The 25,984-nt window shown below is 47.5% G+C and overlaps 2 protein-coding genes across 2 annotated transcripts; both read right to left on the minus strand.

The window, feature by feature from the left end:
- Window positions 1-12,516: 12,516 nt before the first annotated feature.
- Window positions 12,517-15,510, minus strand: LOC147963917 (uncharacterized). Its single transcript, XM_087529759.1, has 4 exons — window positions 14,618-15,510; window positions 14,392-14,500; window positions 13,384-13,498; window positions 12,517-12,620 (listed from the first exon to the last, which is right to left on the minus strand). The coding sequence occupies exons 1-4, from the start codon at window positions 15,508-15,510 to the stop codon at window positions 12,517-12,519; spliced, it is 1,221 nt and encodes a 406-aa protein (XP_087385885.1).
- Window positions 15,511-19,809: 4,299 nt separating this feature from the next.
- On the minus strand, window positions 19,810-24,984 carry LOC125516204 (L-gulonolactone oxidase 2). Its single transcript, XM_048681686.2, has 2 exons — window positions 23,979-24,984; window positions 19,810-21,174 (listed from the first exon to the last, which is right to left on the minus strand). The coding sequence occupies exons 1-2, from the start codon at window positions 24,681-24,683 to the stop codon at window positions 20,071-20,073; spliced, it is 1,809 nt and encodes a 602-aa protein (XP_048537643.1). The 5' UTR covers window positions 24,684-24,984; the 3' UTR covers window positions 19,810-20,070.
- Window positions 24,985-25,984: the final 1,000 nt, after the last annotated feature.

Genomic DNA, 25,984 nt, shown 5'->3' on the forward strand with positions numbered 1-25,984 from the left:
TCCCAAAATTTTGCTAAGTGAAATAGTTGACCAAATAATTCTTTTTCTCGCTGTTAAAAAAAACAGAGAAAAACAAAACAAAAGCAAAAAAAAAAGGAAAACCCCCCTGCTAGGCCATGGCCCAGCTGGCCACAGGGCTAACCAGGCTGGCCCAGCCGCGCCCCACCCCACTCTCCATACCCCCCCCCCCCCCCCCCCCCCCACTCCGGTCAAACCCTATCCTAACCGCACACCCCCGTCCCACTCACCCATGTCTCCCCCCCTCTCCTTTCGATCCCATCTGGATCGGAGAGGGGCTCGATCGCGCTGCGCCGACCACGTCGCGCATCGACCCCGCCGCCGCCCGAGGACCTCGCCGGACTGCCTCCCCGTCCCCGCCTCTCCCTCACCATCCTCCTCCCCACGGGTCGCCCCCGAGCCCGCTGCCATGCCTCCCGCTCCCCTGTGAGCCGCCACCTCCCTCCCCCTCTGTACGCGCTCGTCGCCACGGTCACCGCCGCCCCGCTCCGGCGCGGTGCGCGCTCACTGCGCTCACTAGCGCCGACCCGCACCCGCGTTCACGTGCGCCTCGCCCGCGTGCACGCGCCCATGCTCGCCAGCCCCGCAACTGCATCGCCTCTGTCGCCCGCGCGCGTTACATTCCCCCTGAGCCCCGCGCCGACCGCACTCGGCTCCGCCCGGCCCCGCTGCTCACCACACCGCCAGGGCCACACCTCCTCCCCTCCGCATGCTCTCTGCCGCCCATGGCAGCCGTCGCCTGCGCCTTGCTCCCGCTGGCCGCGTCGCTGCTCGCCGAGGCCATCGGCCTGCGCGGCCATGACCTCGTCCACCGCCTGCCTCTGCTCGTCGGCCGGCGTCCGCTGCTACCGGCCCGCGCCCGCGGACCCCCTTGCTCCCTTGTCACCGGGCGCCTCTGCTCACCGCACCGCCGCGCCCCGTTGCCTCCTCGCGCGCACCCTCGTCGTTCCCCGCTGCGCCCAGCCGCTCGTCGCCGGCGCCCGCTTCTGCGAGCCCCGCCGTGGACGCACCTTGGCCGCCCCCTGCCGCTGCTCTCCCTCCGCCACAGCCTCCCCGCTTCCCCTCTCCACGCGCCCGCCCTTGCCCTGCCGCCCCCTCTTCTCGCCGCGGCCGAGGCAGCTCCGGTCGGCCCGCGCGCCCGCTGGTTGCTCCGCGCCGGCGTCTCCCGCACCCGGGTGGGTTTGGCCTCCGCCCGGGCAACGCCGAAACCCGTTATGGCTCAATGGCCCTATGACAAAGGGGTCGCACCCCCCAAAACATTTTAAAAAAAGTTATAAAAAAGAGAATTTAAAAATATATTTATTAATTAATTAACTAAATTAATTAACTAAATTAATTTTGATTAATGAAACTAATCAATTAACTAAACTAATTAAACTGTTAATTAATTAACTAATTAATCAGTCAATGACAGTGGGGCCCACCCCTAATTAATCCTGTTTAGTTTAGCTAAAATTGGATAATTAAAAAGTGTCACTGACAGGTGGGACCCACACGTCAGGTTGACCAGTCAACCTCTGTTGACTGCTGACGTCATGATGACGTCAGCAAACACTATTCTGGATAATGTTGAATTAAATAAATTAAATAAATTCTAAAAATAATTTAAATCTTTTAAAATCATTATAAAATAAACCGTAGCTCGGATGGAAAAACTTTGTACATGAAAGTTGCTCAGAACGACGAGACGAATCCGGTTTCGCAGCCCGTTTGTCCGCCACACATCACTAGCATAGCGAACACGCAACTTTTCCCCTTCGGTTCATCTGTCCGAAAACGCGAAACACCGGGGATACTTTCCCGGATGTTTCCCCCCTTCGCCGGTATCACCTCCTACCGCCTTAGGTCACACCCGACACATCTTATTGCCATGTTATGCTTTGTGGTGCTATGTTTGCTTTATATTTACTGTTTCTTCCCCCTCTTCTCTCCGGTAGACCCCGAGACCGATGCTGCCCTTGTGATCGACTACGTCGACGACGACCCCTCCTTGCCAGAGCAACCAGGCAAGCAAACCCCCTTGAGCATTCCGATATCGCCCATTTCTTTCCCTCTCATGCTTGCATTAGAACTGCTACTGCTTTCTATAAGATCCTACTCCGATGCATAGCCTGTTATTGTTACCTGCTTTCATACCTTACCTGCTTATCCTAAACTACTTAGTATAGGATGGTTAGTGATCCATCAGTGACCCCACCTTGTCCCAGTTGCCTCGCTTTATGTTCGATGACTCGATCAACGTGATCGACGTCCAGGCCCCGACACCGCACATCACCCGCCCCCTAGTTGTACGACTCTGCAGAGTTACCATCGAGTGCCGAGGGTGGAACCTCTTACATCACTCCTGATGAGATCTCCGTAGTGTAGCTATACGGTCGAGGTCATCGAGGGTGATTTCCTCCTTAACCACTTCCATTACCGCTCTGTTGTCCAACCCCTCAAGTGTGAACCTCGAGGGTGGATCCTCTTATGTTCACCTTGATGATAACATCGAGTGGGATTCACCGGGGGTGATTCCTCGGGTTTTCCCCTTGGTGTTAGACACATAGTTACTATGGTTACTATGACTTTACACTGAGCCATGTTACTAAAGACGGGTCGACCCTGAGGGGTACCCGCGCGAGCTTAATTAGCGAGTGATGTGGAGTCGGGTTGACCTGGAAGGTGCCCGTGAGATACTTACGAGGCGTGGCCGGGCATTCTTAGCCCTTGCCACAAGTACTCGAGACGGGGCGACGGGGTCACATCGATCGTGAGTCTCTGCTTGTTACCGCGCGTTCCTAATCCACTACGATTTGGATATTTGATCCGAGGGCCTCTGGCTGATAGCACTAACCATCACGTGGGCATAGTATGGGTGTTCTGCGTCGTATACATCAGCCGAAGCTTAATAGACGTCAGCGACTGAGCGGCGCGTGCCGGGTTGGACTGGAAAGCACCTACCTTGTTGAAGGAGGTAGCTAGGTCTGCTCACCGGCCGCGTACGCAACGTGCAGGAGTTCCCGAGGAGATGGCCCATGGCCCCTGGGGGCATAGGTTTAGTCCGGTGTGCTGGCCTCTCTATTAAGCCTAGGTCGGGTTGCGGCGTATTGTTTGGCCGAGGCCGGGCATGACCCAGGAAAGTGTGTCCGGTCGGAGTTAATCGAGCGTGGTGGGTAAGTTGGTGCACCCCTGCAGGGAAGAAAACATCTATCGATAGCCTATCCTACGGTAATGGACACTTGGAGTTGTATCCCGATCGATACAACTAGAACTGGATACTTGAGATGAGACATGGAGATGAGACTTGGATATGAGATGATAACCGGATAGTATGGCTCTGGGATTGCTTTCTCGCAGGGAGTCGAGAAAGGATCTCTGGCCGAGGTTGATAACATTACTGCTACTTTACTTTATGCTACTCTACTCCCTCCTGTTGCTGCAAGATGGTGGTTTCCAGAAGATGCTAGTCTTCGGTAGGCTAGGCTTTCCCCTTCCCTTATGGCATTCTGCAGTTTAGTCCACAGATACAACCCATTCCTTTGATACAGATGCATACTTAGTTTAGAGCTGATGTAAGTCTTGAGAGTACTTTGGATGAGTACTCACGGTTGCTTTGCTACTTCCTTTTCCCCCATACCCATTTGTTGCGACCAGATGACGGATCCCAGGAGCCAGACGATGCCACTGATGACTACTAATACCCGGAGGATGCCTACTACTACGTGAAGACCACTGATGACTTGGAGTAGTTAGGAGGCTCCCAGGCAGGAGGCCTTGCCTTTTCGATCGTTGTTGCTTTTGTGCTAGCCTTCTTAAGGCAAACTTGTCTAACTTATGTCTGTACTTAGATATTGTTGCTTCCGCTGACTCTTGTGTTTTCGAGCTTATGTATTCGAGCCCTCGAGGCCCCTGGCTTGTAATATAAAGCTTGTATTATTTTAATTTGTGTCTAGAGTTGTGTTGTGATATCCTCCCGTGAGTCCTTGATCTTGATCGTACACATTTGCGTGTATGATTAGTGTACGATTGAATCGAGGGCGTCACAAGTTGGTATCAGAGCCGACTGCCTGTAGGATCCCCCTTTCCAACTCCTTGGCCGAAGTTGAGTCTAGTCACTGAAAAACTTTTACTAACATTGGTTGTGTGTTTTACGGGCCCACGTCGCCATATGGGTGGTATTAGGATCTTTTACTCCTCGTCTATACTCTGGGACCCTAATCTCTCTTCTATTCGGGTTAAATGGTTTTACTAACTCGAACATTAGGATCTCCTGATCACATCCGCCCGGAGAGCCCCTTATTTCAGATGATCGCTTGCTGCATCAGAAGATTCCGAAGATACTCGACGATTTTCTCTCGAGACTTTGTGCCTGTTGCCTTTGCAATTCCCTACCACCGAAATATCCTTATGGAAAACTACACACACTTACCAATCTTACATTCCATCCCATTGATCTTGTTATTACAAGATGACCTGAACTTCTCTCCTTTTTCGAGAATCCTTTGAGCTTACTGCCTTGTAGTTCCTTGTCATCTGAATACCCCTACGGATAACTTTGTGCACCCATCGAGTATCCGCTCACCCTCAGTTGATTCTTGTACTTCACAAAAGTCTTCATAATACCATTCGTTCTTGTGAAAATCCTCAATAGCCTATTGTTCTTGAATTTCTTGCTTGCTTGCATTGTGGTTAATACCATAGGTCTAGTAATCTTATTATCAGCCATTGTCATTATCATTTTGAGTCTGTTGATACAATATGTTGCGGATGCTCGCAATCCTCAATCAGATCCTAGAATTCATCCTTCCGACTCAGGCGTCATTTTAACATGTGCTGAATCTTGATCAATCAAATCGCCATCGATTGTACCCCTAAGGCTATTCTACCTATCCATCCCTAATCAGAGCATTGCTTCTGATCCCTTCTCTTGGAAGTCATAATTCCTTTGCAATTGGGCTTTGAGTTTGTCAGTTGTTTCTATAATCTGATCTCCTTGCATTCTTTCTTCCTCTGGTTGAGTACTGATGCTCACATCGGATCCCTTGTGGACCACCAGACCTTTTTTTCTTCGAATTTTATCCGACAACGTCCTTCATATTCAGTAACCTTGTAGCCTTTTCCTCGGATACATAATGCTTTTGGTAAATTGTATCATCCGCTTTCTCAAGCATGCTCTACTATCGAGCTTGTGTAATTATTCTTGAAATTTATGATATATGTTCCTAAGATGCCCCGATGGATTGAACCTATGCCTTCCCTAATCTGTGTGAACTCGAAAGTTATGCGGATTATACTCTACTGGCTTTTTGTCAGATAAAATTTCACTATTACAGGTGCACCAAGAGAGAGAAGTAAAATGAAAGGTTATGCATTGTAGAAGTGGGAGTCATCCCTAAACCTTGTGTTCATGCCCACGGACACGGTGTGGGACTTATCATGAAAGCTTCTTGCAAGGATATTTAATCATTTGAATAATTCTCCCGGTATCGTGAATTGGATCCCTTGTAGTTATGGTTCCGACCATATTTCCTCCTTGATTCCATTTATTTGGTAAGTTACAATTACTTAGCCTGTGCAAATCATTCCCCCGACCAACCTCTACTCCGAATTACCTTCTGGCATTACACCTAGTACTTGATACTGGGAAGCTTTATACCCCATCACATCATTCCTAGCCTGGTCGGCTATATATTTTATCTTGTCAACTTTTTAACTGTGCTACCTGGTCCTTATGCTCGGAGCAACTTCCGACGATGAGCTAAGCTTACGTCGATCTTTCTCATCTTATCATTTCTCCTTGAACAACAAGCTTAATTTCGAGTTTGTGTCGTACCCATGGTTCCAATAACCTTTCGATTCATCATTCCTTTGACTGGATGTCATCGCCGATCGATTACGTCTTCATGAAATCTCTTGACAAATGTGTCGTGATCATCATTAACATTCTGAGCTTTTCCCGGATATCAATCGAATTCATGATGAGAAATACAATTCACCCTCGATGATTTGTGTTATCATCGACAACATTCTTGTCCTTTCCCCAACACAAACTTGTTCACATAATTTTGAAATTACATCCTTTTTGAGATGTCGATGGATTGCGGCTGAGCCTATCGGCCACACCCTCATCTTTTCCCTGCTAAAATTGTATGACTTATTTTTTTAATTGTTTCCGATGGATCCTTGGTGTATCCAGAGTCTGACCTTTGCTTGAAACCATGTCTTTGCTATCTCGAAGCATGTCTGTGGTAATCCGGTCTCCAATAAGAACATTTGAAGCATGATACAAAATTTTATTTATCAATTATCCAAACACCGTTGTATGGGTAATGTCATGAAATTTCTTTCCCTTTACCTAATTGGTTATCTACTTACTATCCTATCATGGATATCATCCTCTGCTTGTCCTTGGGAAGGATATACTCATGATAATTGTGCTTAAACACATTTTCCTTTCCATTGCTCTGATTAATATACTAATCATATTTTCCTTTCCATTCTTTTGTTTAACCTTTCCGGTAAACTAAATTATCACAATAGAGATAATTTCTTGCTTAGGTAAGCACCTCAATGTACAACTCTGTCAGTAAAGACCTTGTTATTATTGCTGTAGACATTCCGGTAACCACCGATGGACGAGAACTTTGCCTAATGGCCCGCCTCATTCAACGAGCATGATAATGGTTCTCTTCGTCCCTCGCCCTAGTACCGACATTGTTGCCGACATAGCTGACAGGCTGCCCACTGACATGCCTTGCTATCATGACCGTGCAAGATGTCATCGCTCCTTCTATTTTAACCCACATGGTGGGCCCATAACCCACAGTTCCACAGGATCAGAACCCGACTCTCCTGTATATCCTATATTCCGAAGTATCAGTTGCTCTTGGCTTTGTGTGTTATCACGAGCCACCGTTCGAGAGTTAATCTATTCCTGATGCTCTGAACCCCCTTCTCACACTCTGTTCACGTATCGATCGTTTGTCCATTCACTTGAAACTGCCCATTGTACCTTCATATTTTGCTCTCGATGTTTTCTTAAGTTTCAAATTGAGAGACACTTCTGCTACATTCTCTGAATTGTTCACCAGATAATTAACCCTATAAGGGTCAGTTCTTTCGAAGTTACTCTTTACTTTCGCACTTAAATCTCGGCACGAGATTTCTTGTAGTGGAGGAGATTTGTAACACCCCCAGTGTCATGCTACAGTAACCATCTATGATTAAACAAATCATTTTCCAAACAGTTCTTAATCACCTTTGTTCAATACCCATTCGGAAATTCCAGTCAAATCAAATTCAAGCGAAGTTTGAAGTTGCCCAAAAGTTTCTGAAAAAATGTTCATCAATTGTCAAAAATTCCATAACGATTATTTGTTAAGGAACACAACATCACTCTTGTGCAAAGATGAGCTTTAGTAATTAAAACAGAACCAATTCAGCATTTTTAAATGCTATCCTATTTGTGGATAATACCAAATAAATTCTTCTGGTCTCCAAAAACATTTTTGGCACTGTCTATAATCACCAGGAATTTAATGGGACACCTCCCAAAATTTTGCTAAGTGAAATAGTTGGCCAAATAATTCTCTTTCTCCCTCTGTTAAAAAAACAGAGAAAAACAAAACAAAAGCAAAAAAAGAAGGAAAACCCCCCTGCTGGGCCATGGCCCAGCTGGCCACAGGGCCAACCAGGCTGGCCCAGCCGCGCCCCACCCCACTCTCCATAACCCCCCACTCCGGTCAAACCCTACCCTCACCGCACACCCCCCCCCACTCACCCACGTTTGTCCCCCTCTCCTCTCGATCCCATCTGGATCGGGGAGGGGCTCGATCTTGCTGCGCCGACCGCGTCGCGCATCGACCCTGTCGCCGCCCGAGGACCTCACCGGACTGCCTCCCCATCCCCGCCTCTCCCTCACCGTCCTCCTCCTCACGGGTCGCCCCCGAGCCCGCTGCCATGCCTCTCCCGCTCCCCTGTGAGCCGCTACCTTCCTCCCCCTCTGTACGCGGTCGTCGCCACGGTCACCGCCGCCCCGCTCCGGCGCGGTGCGCGCTCACCGCGCTCGCTGGCGCCGACCCGCACCCGCGCTCGGGTGCGCCTCGCCCGCGCGCACGCGCCCTCGCTCGCCAGCCCCGCAACTGCATCGCCTCTGCCGCCCGCGCGCGTTACATTCCCCCTGAGCCCCGCGCCGACCGCACCCAGCTCCGCCCGGCCCCGCTGCTCACCGCACCGCCAGGGCCACGCCTCCTCCCCCCGCATGCTCTCTGCCGCCCATGGCAGCCGCCGCCTGCGCCTTGCTCCCGCTGGCCGCGTCGCTGCTCGCCGAGGCCATCGGCCCGCGCGGCCATGACCTCGTCCACCGCCTGCCTCTGCTCGTCGGCTGGCGTCCGCTGCTACCGGCCCGCGCCCGCGCACCCCCTTGCTCCCTTGTCACCGCGTGCCTCTGCTCACCGCACCGCCGCGCCCTGTTGCCCCCTCGCGCGCACCCTCGTCGTTCCCCGTTGCGCCCAGCCGCTCGTCGCCAGCGCCCGCCTCTGCGAGCCCCGCCGTGGACGCGCCTTGGCCGTCCCCTGCCGCTGCTCTCCCTTCGCCGCAGCCTCCCTGCTTCCCCTCTTCGCGCGCCCGCCCTTGCCCCGCCGCCCCCTCTGCTCGCCGCGGTCGGGGCAGCTCCGGTCGGCCCGGCCCCCACTGGTTGCTCCGCGCCGGCGTCTCCCACACCTGGGTGGGTTTGGCCTCCGCCCAAGCAACGCCCAAACCCGTTATGGCCCAATGGCCCTATGACAAAGGGGTCCCACCCCCCAAATCATTTTAAAAAAAGTTATAAAAAAGAGAATTTAAAAATATATTAATTAATTAATTAACTAAATTAGTTAAGTTAATTAATTTTGATTAATTAAACTAATCAATTAACTAAACTAATTAAACTGTTAGTTAATTAACTAATTAATCAGTCAATGACAGTTGGGCCCACCCTTAATTAATCCTGTTTAGTTTAGCTAAAACTGGATAATTAAAAAGTGTCACTGACAGGTGGGACCCACACGCCAGGTTGACCAGTCAACCTCTGTTGACTGCTGACGTCACGTCAGCAAACACTATTCTGGATAATGTTGAATTAAATAAATTAAATAAATTCTAAAAATGATTTAAATCTTTTAAAATCATTATAAAATAAACCGTAGCTCGGATGGAAAAACTTTGTACATGAAAGTTGCTCAGAACGACGAGACGAATCCGGTTTCGCAGCCCGTTCGTCCGCCACGCATCACTAGCATAGCGAACACGCAACATTTCCCCTCCGGTTCATCTGTCCGAAAATGCGAAACACCGGGGATACTTTCCCGGATGTTTCCCCCCTTCTCCGGTATCACCTCCTACCGCGTTAGGTCACACCCGGCACATCTTATTGCCATGTTATGCTTTGTGGTGCTATGTTTGCTGTATATTTACTGTTTCTTCCCCCTCTTCTCTCCGGTAGACACCGAGACCGATGCTGCCCTTGTGATCGACTACGTCGACGATGACCCCTCCTTGCCAGAGCAACCAGACAAGCAAACCCCCTTGAGCATTCCGATATCTCCCATTTCTTTCCCTCTCATGCTTGCATTAGAACTGCTACTGCTTTCTGTAAGATCCTACTCTGATGCATAGCCTGTTGTTGTTACCTGCTTTCATACCTTACCTGCTTATCCTAAACTGCTTAGTATAGGATGGTTAGTGATCCATCAGTGACCCCACCTTGTCCCAGTTGCCCCGTCTTATGTTCGATGACTCGATCAACGTGATCAACGTCCAAGCCCCGACACCGCACATCACCCCCCTAGTTGTATGACTCTGCAGAGTTACCATCGAGTGCCGAGGGTGGAACCTCTTACATCACTCCTGATGAGATCTCCGTAGTGTAGCTATACGGTCGAGGTCATCGAGGGTGATTTCCTCCTTAACCACTTCCGTTACCGCTCTGTCGTGCAACCCCTCAAGTGTGAACCTCGAGGGTGGATCTTCTTACGTTCACCTTGATGATAACATCGAGTGGGATTCACCGGGGGTGATTCCTCAGGTTTTCCCCTTGGTGTTAGACACACAAATACTATGGTTACTATGACTTTACATTGAGCCATGTTACTAAAGACGGGTCGACCCTGAGGGGTACCCGCGCGAGCTTAATTAGCGAGTGATGTGGAGTCGGGTTGACCTGGAAGGTGCCCGCGAGATACTTATGAGGCATGGCCGGGCATTCTTAGCCCTTGCCGCAAGTACTCGAGACGGGGCGACGGGGTCACATCGATCGTGAGTCTCTGCTCGTTACCACGCGTTCCTAATCCACTACGATTTGGATATTTGATCCGAGGGGCCTTTGGCCTGATAGCACTAACCATCACGTGGGCATACTATGGGCGTTATGCGTCGTATACATCAGCCGAAGCTTAATAGACGTCAGCGACTGAGCGGCGCGCGCCGGGTTCGACTGGAAAGCACCTACCTTGTTGAAGGAGGTAGCTAGGTCTGCTCACTGGCCGCATACGCAACGTGCAGGAGTTGCCGGGGAGATGGCCCATGACCCCTGGGGGCATAGGTTTAGTCCGGCGTGCTGGCCTCTATATTAAGCCTAGGTCGGGTTGCGGCGTATTGTTTGGCCGAGGCCGGGCATGACCCAGGAAAGTGTGTCCAGCCGGAGTTAATCGAGCGTGGTGGGTAAGTTGGTGCACCCCCGCAGAGAAGAAAACATCTATCGATAGCCTGTCCTACAGTAACGGACACTTGGAGTTGTATCCCGATCGATACAACTAGAACTGGATACTTGAGATGAGACATGGAGATGAGACTTGGATATGAGATGATAACCGGATAGTATGGCTCTGGGATTGCTTTCTCGCAGGGAGTCGAGAAAGGATCTCTGGCCGAGGTTGATAACATTACTGCTACTTTACTTTATGCTACTCTACTCCCTCCTGTTGCTGCAAGATGGTGGTTTCCAGAAGATGTTAGTCTTCGGTAGGCTAGGCTTTCCCCTTCCCTTATGGAATTCTGCAGTTTAGTCCACAGATACGACCCATTCCTTTGATACAGATGTATACTTAGTTTAGATCTGAAGTAAGTCTTGCGAGTACTTTGGATGAGTACTCACGGTTTCTTTGCTACTTCCTTTCCCCCATACCCGTTTGTTGTGACCAGATGACGGATCCCAGGAGCCAGACGACGCCACTGATGACTACTACCCGGAGGATGCCTACTACTACGTGAAGACCGCTGACGACTTGGAGTAGTTAGGAGGCTCCCAGGCAGGAGGCCTTGCCTTTTCGATCGTTGTTGCTTTTGTGCTAGCCTTCTTAAGGCAAACTTGTTTAACTTATGTCTGTACTCAGATATTGTTGCTTCCGCTGACTCTTGTGTTTTCAAGCTTATGTATTCAAGCCCTCGAGGCCCCTGGCTTGTAATATAAAGCTTGTATTATTTTAATTTGTGTCTAGAGTTGTGTTGTGATATCCTCCCGTGAGTCCTTGATCTTGATCGTACACATTTGCGTGTATGATTAGTGTACGATTGAATTGAGGGCGTCACAGTTAGCCGAAGGGGCGCGCGTAGGTTGGAGGGGGGCGACGAGGAGGTGTTGGGGTGGAGGAGACAAGGGTGGAGCCGCGCTGGTGGCGGCTAACGCGAGAGCCAGATGGCATCGACTAGAATCAGAGGCAGTGGCGGCGGCTCCTCTCGGATCCCGGAGGCGGCGAAGGGCTCCGTGGCTGAGGCGTCCTTGATGATCGAACGAGGAAACAGATCGAAGAGAGCCTCAACTATTTTTTAGGTTATGATGGTGGGAAGAAAGACGAAAAAATCATAAGAAGGTCGGAGAAGAGGCAAAAAAATCAGACAAAGATGGGAGTTGAGACGAGAAAAAACATGAAACAGAGACTAGTCCCAAGATATGAAGCACATCGGAGACAGTCCAGCAACATTTTCAAAAACACGTGCCCATGATAGTAATCTTCCAGGTCCATCATAGCCCAGTACATCCCGCCACAAGACGACTGGAACTGGAAGCCTGGGATGTCCTCCTATTGGGAACCGTCAACTGTCAAATTGGTTTGCATATGTATCCCTTGAGGCTATGTTCGGTTGAGAGAGATTTGAAGGGGGTTTGGCAGGGATTTTTTTGAACCGGGCATAACCCCTTTCCATTACTGCGAGATAACGGAAATACAACAAGGTCCACAGAATGAGGCGGGAGAGGGGAGAGCGAGTTCAAGCACCGCCGGGAAATCCTACTACGAGCACTCGCCATCGAGATAACTGACTGTAGGGCAAAAACCCGGCGACACCAAATCACTAAGGAGTTCAGATGGGGAAACCCCCCTAAACAGCTCACAGGCGAGCAGCAAAATGGCGAACCCATATAAGGGAGAGACTCCAGGAACGAAAACATAAATCAATGCAAAAGACAACCATCAGGAGCATGCCTCTATCTTTGCTGACGCGCCACCACTTTTTTCCTCAGCAGATCTCCAGCGGAACTTCTCAGTCTTCGTTCGCAGCGCAGATGCGCATCAGCCTCGTCGTACTGCTCTTCAGCATGTCCACTCCTATACGCAGATCAACCGCATCCTCTTGCTTCAGCAGTCCTGCCCAATAACCAAGGAAAGCACACATGGAGAAACATCATTCAAAAGGCGTTTTCAAACGTTTAGATTCAAAGGTAACACCATTACGACATGTCCAAATAGCCCAGCAAAGCGCAGCGATGCCAACTGTGTAGAAAATCTCCCCACTTGGGAAGTAAACATGACACCAGGAGTAAGCCTGCCATAGGTTGTTCGGGCATAGCTCAGTGCCGAGCATGCAGGCAACACTTCTCCAAGTCACCTTAGCTATAGGGCAGGCAAAGAAGAGATGTTGTGAGGTCTCATTCTCCCCACAAAAAGAACATTTCAGATTTCCTTTCCACCCCCTTTTTTCATCACATCCCGAGTAAGGATAGCATCCTGGAACAACTGCCACATAAATATTTTGATCTTTAAAGGAATGCCAGCTCTCCAAACCCACACAAAACTACATCCTGTGATGTTTCTTTCCAAGAAAGAATAAACCAATTTGGTCGTAAAGACCTTTTTATGACCCAGTCCCCACTTACTGTCATCTGATTCATTGGATATACAACTCCCCCTAGCAGCAGCAACCACCTGTTGCCATTGCTCCATGAGCTCATTGTTTAATCTTCTCCGAAAAAGGATAAAGGATCCGCCTCCCAACACTTATTCACAGTGCATTCAGGGGAGTTGCAGATCGAAAATAACTGAGGAAGCTGATCCTTAAATGGCATCCAATCACCAATAGGATCAATCCATATCCTTGCTATATTCCCAGATCGAATAACGATTTTTCTACCAGCCATATAAAGGTCTTTCACCTTCATAATATCTTTCCAGCACGGTGAGTCATTCACCTTTGTCTTGACAGAAGCTACCGTGTCTCTGCCAAGATATTTAGCTTTAATGATCTCCTGCCAAAGGCCAGTTTTAGTCTCCAGTTTCCACCACCACTTAGTAAGGAGGCTTAAGTTTTGGTTATGTAAATCTTTCACACCCAAACCACCCTTCTCCTTACATCTACAGATACGAGCCCATCGCACTAGATAGTAGCGCTTCCTCTTTTTGGACACCTGCCAAAAAAACTTTCTCCGATGTTTGTCCAACCTGTCTATAATGGTCTTCGACAGAAGGAACATAGACATGTAATAATAAGCGATACTGGATATGTTAGCATTAAGCAGCGTCAGTCTACCCCCCGAGGAGGCATTACTGCCCAAACCAGAATCACACCTATGTATATACTTAGCTTCCAGAAAATCCCAATCAACCCCTCTAATGGATGAGTAACTGACTGGGACCCCCAAATATTTCATAGGGAAGTGGCCAATCTGACAGTTGAAGATGTCAGCATAAGTTTGCAAGATGTTATCATCCCCCCCCTAACACAAAGAATCTCACTCTTCTGGTAGTTAATTTTCAAACCTGACATGAGTTTGAACATATAAAGAAGAAGCTTAAGATTCACAGCTTTATCTGGATCGTGTTCAATACAAAGAACGGTATCGTCTACATATTGCAGAATTGCTACCCCATTCTCCACCAGATCCGCGGCCAACCCAACAAACAGATTGTTTTTCTGTGCTTGCAGCACCATTTTGCATAAGCACTCAGCTGCGATATTAAACAGGAACGGGGATATAGGATCTCCCTGTCTGACCCCTTTATAGCTTTGGAAGTAAGGTCCCATAGTATTGTTCAACTTGACACAAACTGTGCCATTATGCAGGATTTTTCTCATCCACTCACACCAGGTTTTCCCAAACCCTCTATTATCAAGGCACTTCAAAAGGAAATCCCAATTAACCTTGTCATATGCTTTCTCGAAGTCGAGTTTAATGACAATCCCACATTTTTTCTTAACATAAGTATGGTGAAGAATTTCGTGCAAAGATAAGACCCCATCCATGATATTCCTGTTTTTGATAAAGGCATTTTGATGCTTGCTTAACAAAATGTCAGCAAAAAAGGCCACTCTATTATCTAAGACCTTGGTAATCAGTTTATAGGGACATCTCAACAAACATATAGACCTGAATTGTTGGATCTTATCTGCTCCAGAGATCTTGGGCAGGAGAGTGATAATGCCGTAGTTCAACCTATACACGTCCAAGCTTCCATCATGGAAGGCATGAAACAGACCCATAATATCCTTTTTCACTACATCCCAACAGTGTTGGTAAAACTCGGCCGGAATGCTATCTGACCCAGGAGCCCTATTATTGTTCATAGAAAACAAGGCTTTTCTAACTTCCTCTTCAGAGAAGGGTCTAGTTAGTATCATATTATCAGCCTCACTAATCTTCTCCCTCTCTTCCCACACATCAGGATCCATTTGGAATAGGTTTCCAGGGGCAGGTCCAAATAACTCTTTGTAAAAATCAGTTGCATGATTAAGAAGGTTCTCAGTCCCTTCAATGACCCGGTCTCCAACCTTCAGAGAATGAAAGGTGTTTTTTCTCTTATTACCATTAGCGATCTTCTGGTAATAAGCTGTGTTATTATCTCCTTTAAGCAGCCATCTTTCTTTAGATTGTTGCAGTAAGTAAAGCTCCTCATTGACAAGGATGTCATTGAGCTCCACCAACAAACTTTGTTTATTACATAGCAACTCAGGGTCGATATTGCCATCTTCTTCCATCTCCTCAATCTTCTCCAATTCCTCCTTAATTTTTTTCTTTCTGATCCTCTCATTTCCAAATTTATTAGATCCCCATCCTTTGAAGAATTTTTTCACTCTTTTCAACTTGATGTTCAAGACATCGACAGGGTCAGATGTATTGACATTCTTAGTCCAAATCTTTTCAACCAGAGGAAGGAACTCTTCAGACTTGAGCCAACTTAACTCGAACCTGAACTCTGTTGTGTGTGGAACTCGTACAACATGATTGTCCGAGGACACCAAGAGAGCATTATGGTCTGACATATCCCTGACCAACTTTCTAACATTAACAAGAGGGAACAGATCCTCCCAATTTCTAGGGTCGGGTGAGCTTGGTTATTAGTCCACGTGTACATCCCCCCACACATGTGGATCTCGTTCATGCACATAGAATTCATAACTGAGTTAAACAAATCAGTATAAATGGAGTGATGCCAGTTCTTGTTCTTCTCCCCACTATGTCTGAGGATATTAAAGTCCCCCCCAATAAGGAAAGGTGTTTGAATGTGGCTACAAAACTCTGCCAGCTCCACTACAAAATCATTTTTGTCACATTCATGAGCAGCACCATAAGCTGTACATAAGGTCCAGACTTTCTGTATGTTGACATCAAGGAAACAAACTTGTAGAATGAATCTCCCTTTTCTCTAGGAGATAACTTCGAACTTCTCTTTTTTCACTCCACAGAGGATGCCTCCTGATTTCCCAATAGCTGGGATCCAGTCCCAGTCAAAAGCACTATGAGGATCTATCTTCCTGATGTAGCTCTCTAGAAAGTTTTTTATGGGTCTCTTGCAGACAAACAAAGTCCAGGGAATGATCTCTGATCCTATGGGATAGGCAGGAACTCATTCCCTTTTTTCCTGCCCCCCTACAATTCCAAAATTTTCCTATCATTTACAATGACTTTTCCTCCCTCTCCCCCCTCTGGTGGCCCTGTAATGATGGACAGGACTGCCAGTTTTGATATTATCTTTCCCCATATCAGGTTTTTGACTTCTAGTAACAGGTCTAGATATAGCAATTTTAACCTTGGGGCTTTTTTTCCTCCTGGATTTTACTAAAATAAAATTGGCCTCAGGGTCATCCCCCTCATCCCCCCATTCAGTGCTAACTGAAGTTTGATCACCCTTTCCATTAGTGATATACATCACACAATCCCCATCCTGATTGTCAGAGGAGGGGGCATGCACATCACTATTATTTCCCCTCATTTTCTCTAATTCTCTAAGGATATCCATACTAGAGAAATTAGAGTCAGGTATAATCACGCCCATATTAGATGCCCTAAGCATAAGATCATTATTTGTGAGCACGTCAAAAGAATTGTGACATGAGGAAGTACCTTCTAAATTTCTCTTCTTAGATAAAGCCACAGCCCTGTCCTGCATTTTGCCAGCCATGTTCTGCAAATTCCTCATGCTGAATCTTATCACATCTTCAGATATAAGTGGAGGAGTAGGTATCACCTCCCCCATATCATCAGGTGAGGCAGGGTACTGTACCATATACTCCACTTTTTCCTGCATCTTGTCTTCTAGGTCACCTTCAATCTCTTCAACCTGGACACATGAGTTGTCCACCTCTGTATGAGACAATTTATCAACTTGTATGTCAACATCAGCATGAAATGAACTATCAATGCATACCTGGATCTCATACCAGGTTTGGCAGGGATTGAAGAGGATTTAATCCCCTACAAGTCAAAACATTCCCAAATCCCCTCCAATCCTCTTGTGGAGGGGTGTAACCGAACAAGACCTGAAGTGGTTGCAAGTATCCCTTAAAGAGGCTGGCATCGATACATCGTCTTGGCTTCTATTTAGTTCCACCAAGGATTGGTGGATTAGTGTTGCCGACTTCAACATCCCCCAATAGAAGTGCCATGGCTTCACTTGTAATGCTAACCTCTTGGGTTGTTTGGGGTGAGAAACACTCGCGTATTTCGCAAGAAAAGTGCACCACTCTTAGTTATTCTAAGCAACATTAAAGGGGAGATGGCACACTGGATAACTTACGTGGATAGTAATTCATTTTGTATTATTGGGGAGTGTTGTAACTCATGTAAGCTCTATTCTTTTTCTTAATTAATGGATGAGGCAAATATTTTGCCTCTATTTCAAATAAATAAATAAATTATGATTGTGGTGTCTGAAGTTGTGTATTTTCTGAACTCGATCATCTTGGATTATGGAATCAGGTTGTATTTGTGAATATTTGCATTTGTCTAGCTTGCAGTATATGGTAGGAAGGTAATGAAACTATCTGAGCAACCTGAAAATAGAGTCCTGGGCTAGCCGCAACTTGAAAAGTATGGAAGGCGGGCAAATTCGAGTTTGACCCGGTAGATACTATCGAGTATCAAGCCTATTGTTTACGCAAGGGAGACTATCCATGTGACAGGACAATACAGAGGAAACGAGTTGATGTGATGGCCGGAGACTGAACCAAATATATAGATGCAGGAGGTAATATCATCAGGAGTCATATAACTTGCGCTTGATATTCGGTTTAGTGCTAGAACTTTAAAAATATAAATTTGTGGTCATCTAACTTGACATCACGTGCAAATACGGTCACAAAAAACATATGCGGATGTATCAGGATGTATGGCCTCACTAGTCAATGAGCCATGGCGCTCCGTCGACTCATTTTTGAAAAAGCACCCTCACATTTATTTATTTGCCAGGAAAGTGGCCACTGCAACGCATTTTTACACCAGACCACCTCGCTTGTTTTTCTTTGCAAAAAAGCTGACCACTGTACTGCAAATAGGTACAAAAATTCACACAAAATTGGGGACACCGGGTCTCAAACCTGCCACCCACGTTTACTACACAAGCCAATCTAGCCAACACACCCTTCACGTACGAATGTTTGGTAAGATAGCAAACCAACATGCACTCACGATGGAGCTTAGATATGAAAAAAATAAAATTGAACGGAAGACAGGTTTCGAGCACCAGACGACGTAAACTTTTTTTTTTGAGATTTCGACCGACGTATACATGTATTGAGCACGGACGCATGTGGAATTTAAATGAGCTGCAGATACTGCGGCCCATTTTGCATTTCTTATTTCTTTCAAGATATTTGTAAAACATAATTAATAAAGTTATGTCAAACAAATATTATACATGCAAGCAATCATTAGTAAATAAAACATTTAAAATATAAGCCTGTTTATTATATAAAAAATATTTAGTTAATACCGACTTTGAATTTTTTTATTTCATAAATATGTTTAAGGAATGAAAAAATACACTTGTGGCTTATATTTAAATTATGAAAATAATGAATTCAAACATTTACTAGATATTACCGAATATTCACTTGTGTATAAATTTTACACATGACTTATATTAAAAAAATATAGAATTGAAATATTAGACACGATTGAATATTCATATAAACAGTTTAATTTTCAATTTTGAATATTTTTGGTTATATAAACGTTGAATTATACAAATGTGTACATAGTTAGTGAAATGTTTGTATGACTAGAAAATATTTTAATTGTAATTTTGTAAAATATTATTTTAAATGATACACACATTTTTATAATTAATACATAATATTTAAATATATGAATATTTTTAAATAACACATGAATTTTTTAAGTAGGTTATTATCTTTGTATGTACAATATTCAGAACACATGTATATTTATATGTTATTTTATTTCTGAAATTATAATTTACATACTATCTACAAGTATATTTCGAAGGTATATTTATATGTTAACTATTTCGAAGGTGTCATGTAGGTCCTCAAACTAGGAAAAGTGTCATCTAGGTCCTCAAAATCCTTGAAGTGTAATAAGTGTGCATATATGTGACACATCCGAAATAGTTCAAGGATCTACATGATACCTTTGAAAATTGAGGACCAGGATGACACATATATTGCACTTTGAGGATCTGGATGACGATTTTCATAGTTCGAGGACCTACGTGACACCTCTGAAATAGTTTGATAACTTATGATGCACTTCACTCAAGTTTCTACTACATTAAGACTAGTTGTTCACGGTAGATGTGTACACGTGCAGGTTGTAGTGGCAAGAACGTCTTGTGTGCTAATCTTTGTTTGTGTGTTAGAGAGCTGGCGGCCACACCTTTTTCTGTAGAAAGAATAAATGTGATTTAAGCTCCACGTTTAATACATGTATGTTTGCTATCCATATATGAGATGGGAACGTGAAGGTTAGATTGGTTAGAGTGGCTTGTGTCGTGATCGTTAGTTGGGATTCGAGAACAGGCGCCCTTATTTTTTGTTTTGATGTCCGTACAATTATCCAGTACAATGGTTAGCTTTTCTACAAATAAAAAAAGCGAGAGAGTTTTGTTTAAAATATGTTGCTGTGGTCGGCTTTTTCCCTAAAAAAAATTCGAGGGTGTTTTGTGTAAAAGTGAGTAGGCCGAGCGTCATGCCTCACTGACAGGTGGGGCCATACACCATGATACGTCCGCATATGTGTTTTGTGACTGTATTTGCATGTGATGTCAAGTTAGGTAATCACAAATCCGTATTTTTAAAATTCTAGCATCAAACTAAATATCAAACGCAAATGCAACGCATGTGTGGCGTACTATCTCCGCCTCAAAATATAAGATGTTTTTTAGCCTAGTACATTTGTACGAAGGATTAAATCAGATTGTATGGTACGACAACGAAGCATCCGGGCTACGTGAGTATGTGTTACTGCTAACTGGGATTGTGTGAATTCTACGTAGCAGTTGGTGAGGTTCCAAATTCGACCCAATGTGTGGTTTGTGTCTAGCCCATTCTACCATTAATTCTTTCTGTAGTTCAGATGGACGACTAGACTTTGGTGCAGACCCTGGCATCCTTGTACACCTTGCCGGGCCGGCACACGTAGCCCTGCTCCGGCGCGCAGTGCGCGTCCCGCGAGCACACGCACATCCCTTCCAGCGCGCACCCGGGCGCGTCCGTCGTCGGCGCGGCGCCGCCGCCGCTGACACCGAGCATCATGTCGCTCCAGCCGCTGGAAAAGAGGCCGTCGGGGTCGTAGGCGCTCTTGACGCGCAGGAACCGGCGCATCCCAGGGTACTTGCTCGCGGCGCCGGCGAAGGCGAGGTTGCGGTTCTTGCCCCAGTGTGGCAGGCCGCCGTACTTGAACAGCCCCATCTGCTCGATCTCCTCCAGGAAGTCCTCGTGGAGCCGCGCCCTCCGTGGGTCGCGGCTGCGGTAGTAGGTCATGTCGAAGTCCACCATGTCCGCCGACTCCCCGGCCGCCGCCGGCTTCCCGAGGTGCGCCGTGGAGGACTTGACGTAGCGGATGAGCATGCCGTCGTAGAGCTCCAGGCCACAGAGGGCCTTCGGGTTCAGGTCCCGCAGCCGCTGCACGTCCTGGACGAACGCGCCCGCGCGGCTCAGCGGCAGGCTGAAGGTGGTCTGGTGGAAGAAGCTGGAGTCGCTCACGCGCGGGTCCCAGGCGCAGGCGGTCTGGAGCTTGTCCTCTGGCCCCGTCAGGCAGCCGCCGGATGCCTGCATCCGGTCCTGCCGCCCCACCACCGGGTACCCCGTGAACAGCCCGCCGCTCCTCCGCGCCAGCCCGTAGCCGGCCACCGACAGCGCGGCGTGGGTCACCCTCGCGGTCAGGCACTTGCCGCCGCTGCCGCCGTTGCCCACCCGCTCGGACGCCTCCTCGGCCAGCCGGTTGACCTTGATCACCGCGGCCGAGGTGGGGCGGAAGCCGATGAAGTCGAGCACGCCGTCGCCGGAGGCGTTCATCGGCAGCCTGTCATCCATGCGGTACACCGCGCGCCCGTGGCCCGGGTACCAGGCGATGTCGGCGAACTCGTGCTGGTACCCGAACTTGGTCACCTGCTCCGCGAGGTCGTCGTCGTCCCGCTCCGTGAACGTCGTCGACCGCTTGAACAGAGGTTGTAGCGCCAGAGTCACCTGCATGCAAACCATCGTACAAATTTGTTAGACCTTGCACAAAAAAAAAAGGGAAATTACTCCTACGTACATACAGATTCAAAATATACTGTAGTTCTTAGTCCAACTGTGGGTATACATTGGTCGTAATAACATCATTTTATATTAGAACGGAGGGAGTACTTGAGATAGGAAATTTGTTAGACCTTGCACAAAAATGGAAAATACTCCAACGTATAGATTCAGGTCTGAAGCTGTACAACTGCCCTTACTGCTACGTACAGATTTAGGTCTTCACGTGCACATTTTAAAACTAATAGTTGTATACTCCCTCCATTTCTTTATATAAGATGTATTATTTTCAGCGTGATGACCAAAGAACATATTATAGACAATTTATAATAAAATTGCCCTTGTCTAATTCCTTAATTAGCAGCAAGTAAATCACTTCAGCTTGGAAAGAAAGAGATACGCAATCAGGGGAGAGATATTTTCTTTTTTTCTCTACAATGAAAGATACATGAAAATACTTTTATTTTTTTGGAGGACGAAGAAGGGAATGACAAAGAATTCAAACAAATGCACATTATATTGTGAAATTTTATCAAAAAACAAATACACCCAACATAAAGAAATGGAGGGAGTATGTTGTACACCATCCGTTCCATAATATAAGACGTTTTTTCTTATAGGGACTGGCGAAGTATTTATTTGGGAATCACATTGTTGTTACAACTTTGCCTTTGAATCTAGGGAAATAAGTGTTTCTGATTTAGTACTAAATTGGTAGAAAATTCCATATGTGTGTGCATCACGTTTTGTGTTTATTTGGTTGATCTCACAGCTTGCCACTAAGAACATACTATAGCTCTAACTGATGCTCAAATCTTGTACTTTGTGATAAATATAACTAATGTTGCTTTTGTAGGTTTTGCTACAGAGGAGGGGACCAAGCGGTGGCTAGCTTTTCCCCTCGACCAGTCCCAATATGTACTTCATAGGGCCTTCGAATTCTTCATCACCGGTAAACTTGGTACATTGGTGACAATGGGAATAATGGTTCCTCGGCTATCCCCATGTCGAACTCCTTCATTCTAGTGGCGTCGATGAGCCGGAGGATGGTGTGATCTTAAGCACTCGGTCTAGCATGATTAGCGTTTGTTCATGATGGTGTTGTCCTACGAAGGGATGACATTGTGACATGTTTTTGTTCTCCAATTCCATCTTCGCCCGACTAAGCTCAGCCAGATATGCTTTGTCGGGGAAGTTGTGAGGTCTATGTCTCCCTCCTCTGTCTGGTCTGAGAGTTGAGATGATCTTCTGATCCGTCTTAGTGTCAGCTTCTCCTAAGCCGTGATCTATCCAGTTCGCGATCGGCGTCTTCTGGTCTACATCGACGACTTCCCGGTTGTTCTTTCTACAAGATGCTGGATTTCAACAAGGTTGCTCAGCTGAGACAGAGGCTTGGAGGCAGCGACGAGATTTGCTCACTGCACGCCGCCGATGAATGTAGAAGGAAGATGGTGTTGATTTCTTCAAGGACTTGACTGTAGCTTTTATTCTTGTTTGGAAATTCTTGTACAGGCTAGATTTATTTAATATATGCCCTTTGCCCTTTCTATGAGAAAACATAACCGGCAGAGATAGAAATGGGAGGAATAATAAGAAGCACAAAAGGAGATGTGGAAGATGCAGGTGGATCATGTGGCCACCTCTGCACCTCCGCATCATATTAGCGCTCACGTGGGCTCTACCTGTCAGTGTGGCCATGAGTTGATCAAGTTTTTATTGTATTCAGAATTAGCACAAGTGTTGTGGTCCGCTAGTCGACATCCAAAAATGTGAGATAAAATCTCGTGAGTTACCCTAGACTTTTCTGTATCAAAAAAGTTATCCTAAAATTTGCAACAACATATCGAGAAATAGCATATATAGGGGAATGTAGTGGACAACCCTATGTTTGCCGGAACTACTACTTATCTTCCATTTCATTCTGTTAAGTGCTTTTGTGCATCATTCGACATTTAGGTGCAAGTGTCGGTCCGAAAAAAAAATCGAGTAAAAGCATAAAGTTTACATGTCGGCACGTGAAGGCAAGCAAAACACACGGCCTGTTTGTCTACCTTGTTCCAAAGGTGTCCTTTTAAGTGTAAATTATAATGCCAAAACAGTTAAAGTGACATGCATGATTGCGACACACACACCCGCTGTGCGCTGCATGTTTGTACTTTTTGACGAACCATGTTTTGTACTCCAAGTATCATCCACCGGTGGTGCCTCCTTCTTGAGCCACAGCCCTCCGGTGGATCGGGCACGTACGCCTACTCCATACGTACTCATCGACATTTCGCTTTAGTATACTCCCTCCATCCCAAAATTCTTGTCTTAGATTTGTCTAGATATAGATGTATCAAGTCACATTTTAGTATTAGATACATCCGTATCTAGACAAATCTAAGACAAGAAATTTGGGACAGAGGGAGTACATACTCATGGTCAGCATAAATGTTGCATCAAGTACGTACGTGCATGGTTCAGTTGCTAAGCACTAGCACGCAATACTTATCTACCACTAATCTTGACGTAAGTATACTAATATTGATACTATTGTTAATCAACATATCTATCTAGGAGTAGTATATGTCATTGAGGTTAATGCAAGTCAAGCATTAGATCAGAGTCATTATTACTACCATATATGAGGAAGACAGTGTGATCTTCTTCTAACAAACATGCGCTGAAATACTTAGGTCAGCTGATAAATGTACTCCCTCGTGTCATCAACTCATCATAGTGTGTACAGCAAAGGGTGTAGATCAGCTTGCCTGAGAGATGACGCCCAGGACGCCGAGGGAGACCTTGGCGGCGTCCAGCTCCGGGTCGGCGGCCGCGAGCACGCGCACCCTGGCGTAGCCCTCGGCGGCCGGCGCGGGCGTGACGATGCGCATCCCGACGACGTACTCGTGGACGGCGCTGCCCTTGCCCCACAGCGAGCTGCCGTGGGCGCCCGTGCCGAGCATGCCGCCCACCGTGAGCCCCCACCAGTAGGGCGCGTAGGGCAGCGCGAGCCCGGCGGCCGCCGCCGCCGCGATGAGCTCCCGCAGCGTGACGCCGCTCTCCACCGTGATCTCTGCCCGGGCCGCGTCCACGGCCACGACGCGGTTCAGCCACCGGGTGCTGATGGCGAGGCCCCGGCCGTCGCCGGCGCCGGGGCACGCCAGCGGCGGCATGCTGTGGGCGTACCTGGTGGTGACCTTCATCTTGGTCTTGGCGGCCGTGGAGTTCGCCACCGCGCGCACCAGCTCCGCCTCGGTGGTAGGGTAGGCCACGGCGGCGGCCCGGCACGTGGAGCGGTCCGGGAACACGCCGTACGCGGTCGAGAAGGTGCAGTCGGCCGTGCCGCCGCCCGACGAGCACTGCACCGGGTCCGCCGGGGGGCTAGCGGCCGCCCGGTGAGCCGACGGCGCGGTCAGTGTCATGAGGAGGAGGAGGAGGGCCGGCAGCTGCACTGGACTCATCATCTTGCACATCTGGGTTTACGTGTGGCTAACGACGTCCGTGGCTGCTATATGACCACTTGGAGCCCTGTACCCTACAGGTATTATAGGACGCAATGGGCTATATATATGCAGCGAGTTTGCTACTTTCATTCGTCTAGGTAACATGGGCCTATAGGATCAAAGTTCCAGTGAAGAAATGAGATGGAGAACCATATGGACAGTTGGGTTTTTATTCTGTTTCAGCAGTTGAGCACACATGCATGGGTCTGTAAAAGTTGCTCGTGTCCCATTAACTAGCTAGCTAGCTAGGTAACATGGGCCAAGGAAAAGCATCTAGTACTTTTTTTGGCTGGAAAATATTCCTGGATGCAGATTTGAACAGGTTGGAAGTTGGAACTGAACCAATTTCTTTGCTTTACCGAATGTATATATCAGTGCATTAGTCTCGTAACAATAAAATTAGCGTGCAATGCGATGAAAACTAGCTAGTGCAAGGCATGTCGTTTCCATTTCCTTAAAAGGAATGCCTTCCAGGTGGATCGCTGCACTATGCATGCCTTTGCTTGCTCGGTGGGCAATTAGAGCTAGGTAAGGCTTGAAGCATTACCTTCTTCATTCATGTGGAGCAGCCGCACGCGCGCATACATGCATGCGTAAATATCGATCGACCGGCCGCTTGCTGGGTGCAGTGCAATATCATCGTACGTGTGGGTTTTTAGATGGCCATTGCAAAATAAGTGCAGGGCGCACGCGATTTGCCGCAGTAATCAAGCGGCTGGAGTCCAAGTGCTCGATCGGGTGCGCGCCGGCCGGTCACCTGGTGGTGACTGGGTGGGTAAGATTGTGGTTGTGGTCTCGGTGGATTGGTCATTTCGATCGATCTACTCCATGCTGCCGGATCTGCGGGTGTTGGTGTGGTCGTGCGCGGCGCACTTTTATCAGTGCTTCCTGCAGATCTTTTGATGATGGTGTGTTGAACTTTGGGGTCCGAGCTGTACGCGGCAAAGGGGGAGCTGGCCCGACGCCGACGGTGGAGCCGGTTGTGGTGCAGCGAGACTTTGCAAGGCCACCAAAAGGTGATGAACAAGATATATCGATGCACATGTTATTCATCCCCTCGGCCGCGCGCATGACGGTGGAGCGAGGGGAAAGGGCCCATCCATCATCGCTGGCGTGACGGAGGTGGGGGTCCATGTGGAAGACAGACGGCCGCGATGCCAACGAGGAAATGGGATACAACTCTTCAAGATCTGCTTAGTTCCATCCAAACTTCATCATGGTTATCATGAATAGATCACCCAAGTTCAGGCCCACAAGCAGTGGAATAATCG

Source organism: Triticum urartu, chromosome 6A (assembly GCF_056163025.1).
Source record: "Triticum urartu cultivar PI428250 chromosome 6A, HENAU_Tu73, whole genome shotgun sequence".
NCBI classification, from domain to species: Eukaryota; Viridiplantae; Streptophyta; class Magnoliopsida; order Poales; family Poaceae; genus Triticum; species Triticum urartu.

What these genes read in the sequence shown, in the direction of transcription:
- LOC147963917 (XM_087529759.1), bottom strand. Translation starts at nt 15,510, where the DNA reads ATGTCAGACCATAATGCTCTCTTGGTGTCCTCGGACAATCATGTTGTA. An exon ending in GATAAGATCCAACAATTCAG is followed by an intron (nt 14,501 to 14,617) that starts GTCTATATGTTT and finishes TATCAAAAACAG; the next exon opens with GAATATCATGGATGGGGTCT. An exon ending in GAAAGACCTTTATATGGCTG is followed by an intron (nt 12,621 to 13,383) that starts GTAGAAAAATCG and finishes GTTATTGGGCAG; the next exon opens with GACTGCTGAAGCAAGAGGAT.
- LOC125516204 (XM_048681686.2), bottom strand. Translation starts at nt 24,683, where the DNA reads ATGTGCAAGATGATGAGTCCAGTGCAGCTGCCGGCCCTCCTCCTCCTC. An exon ending in TCCTGGGCGTCATCTCTCAG is followed by an intron (nt 21,175 to 23,978) that starts GCAAGCTGATCT and finishes GTTTGCATGCAG; the next exon opens with GTGACTCTGGCGCTACAACC.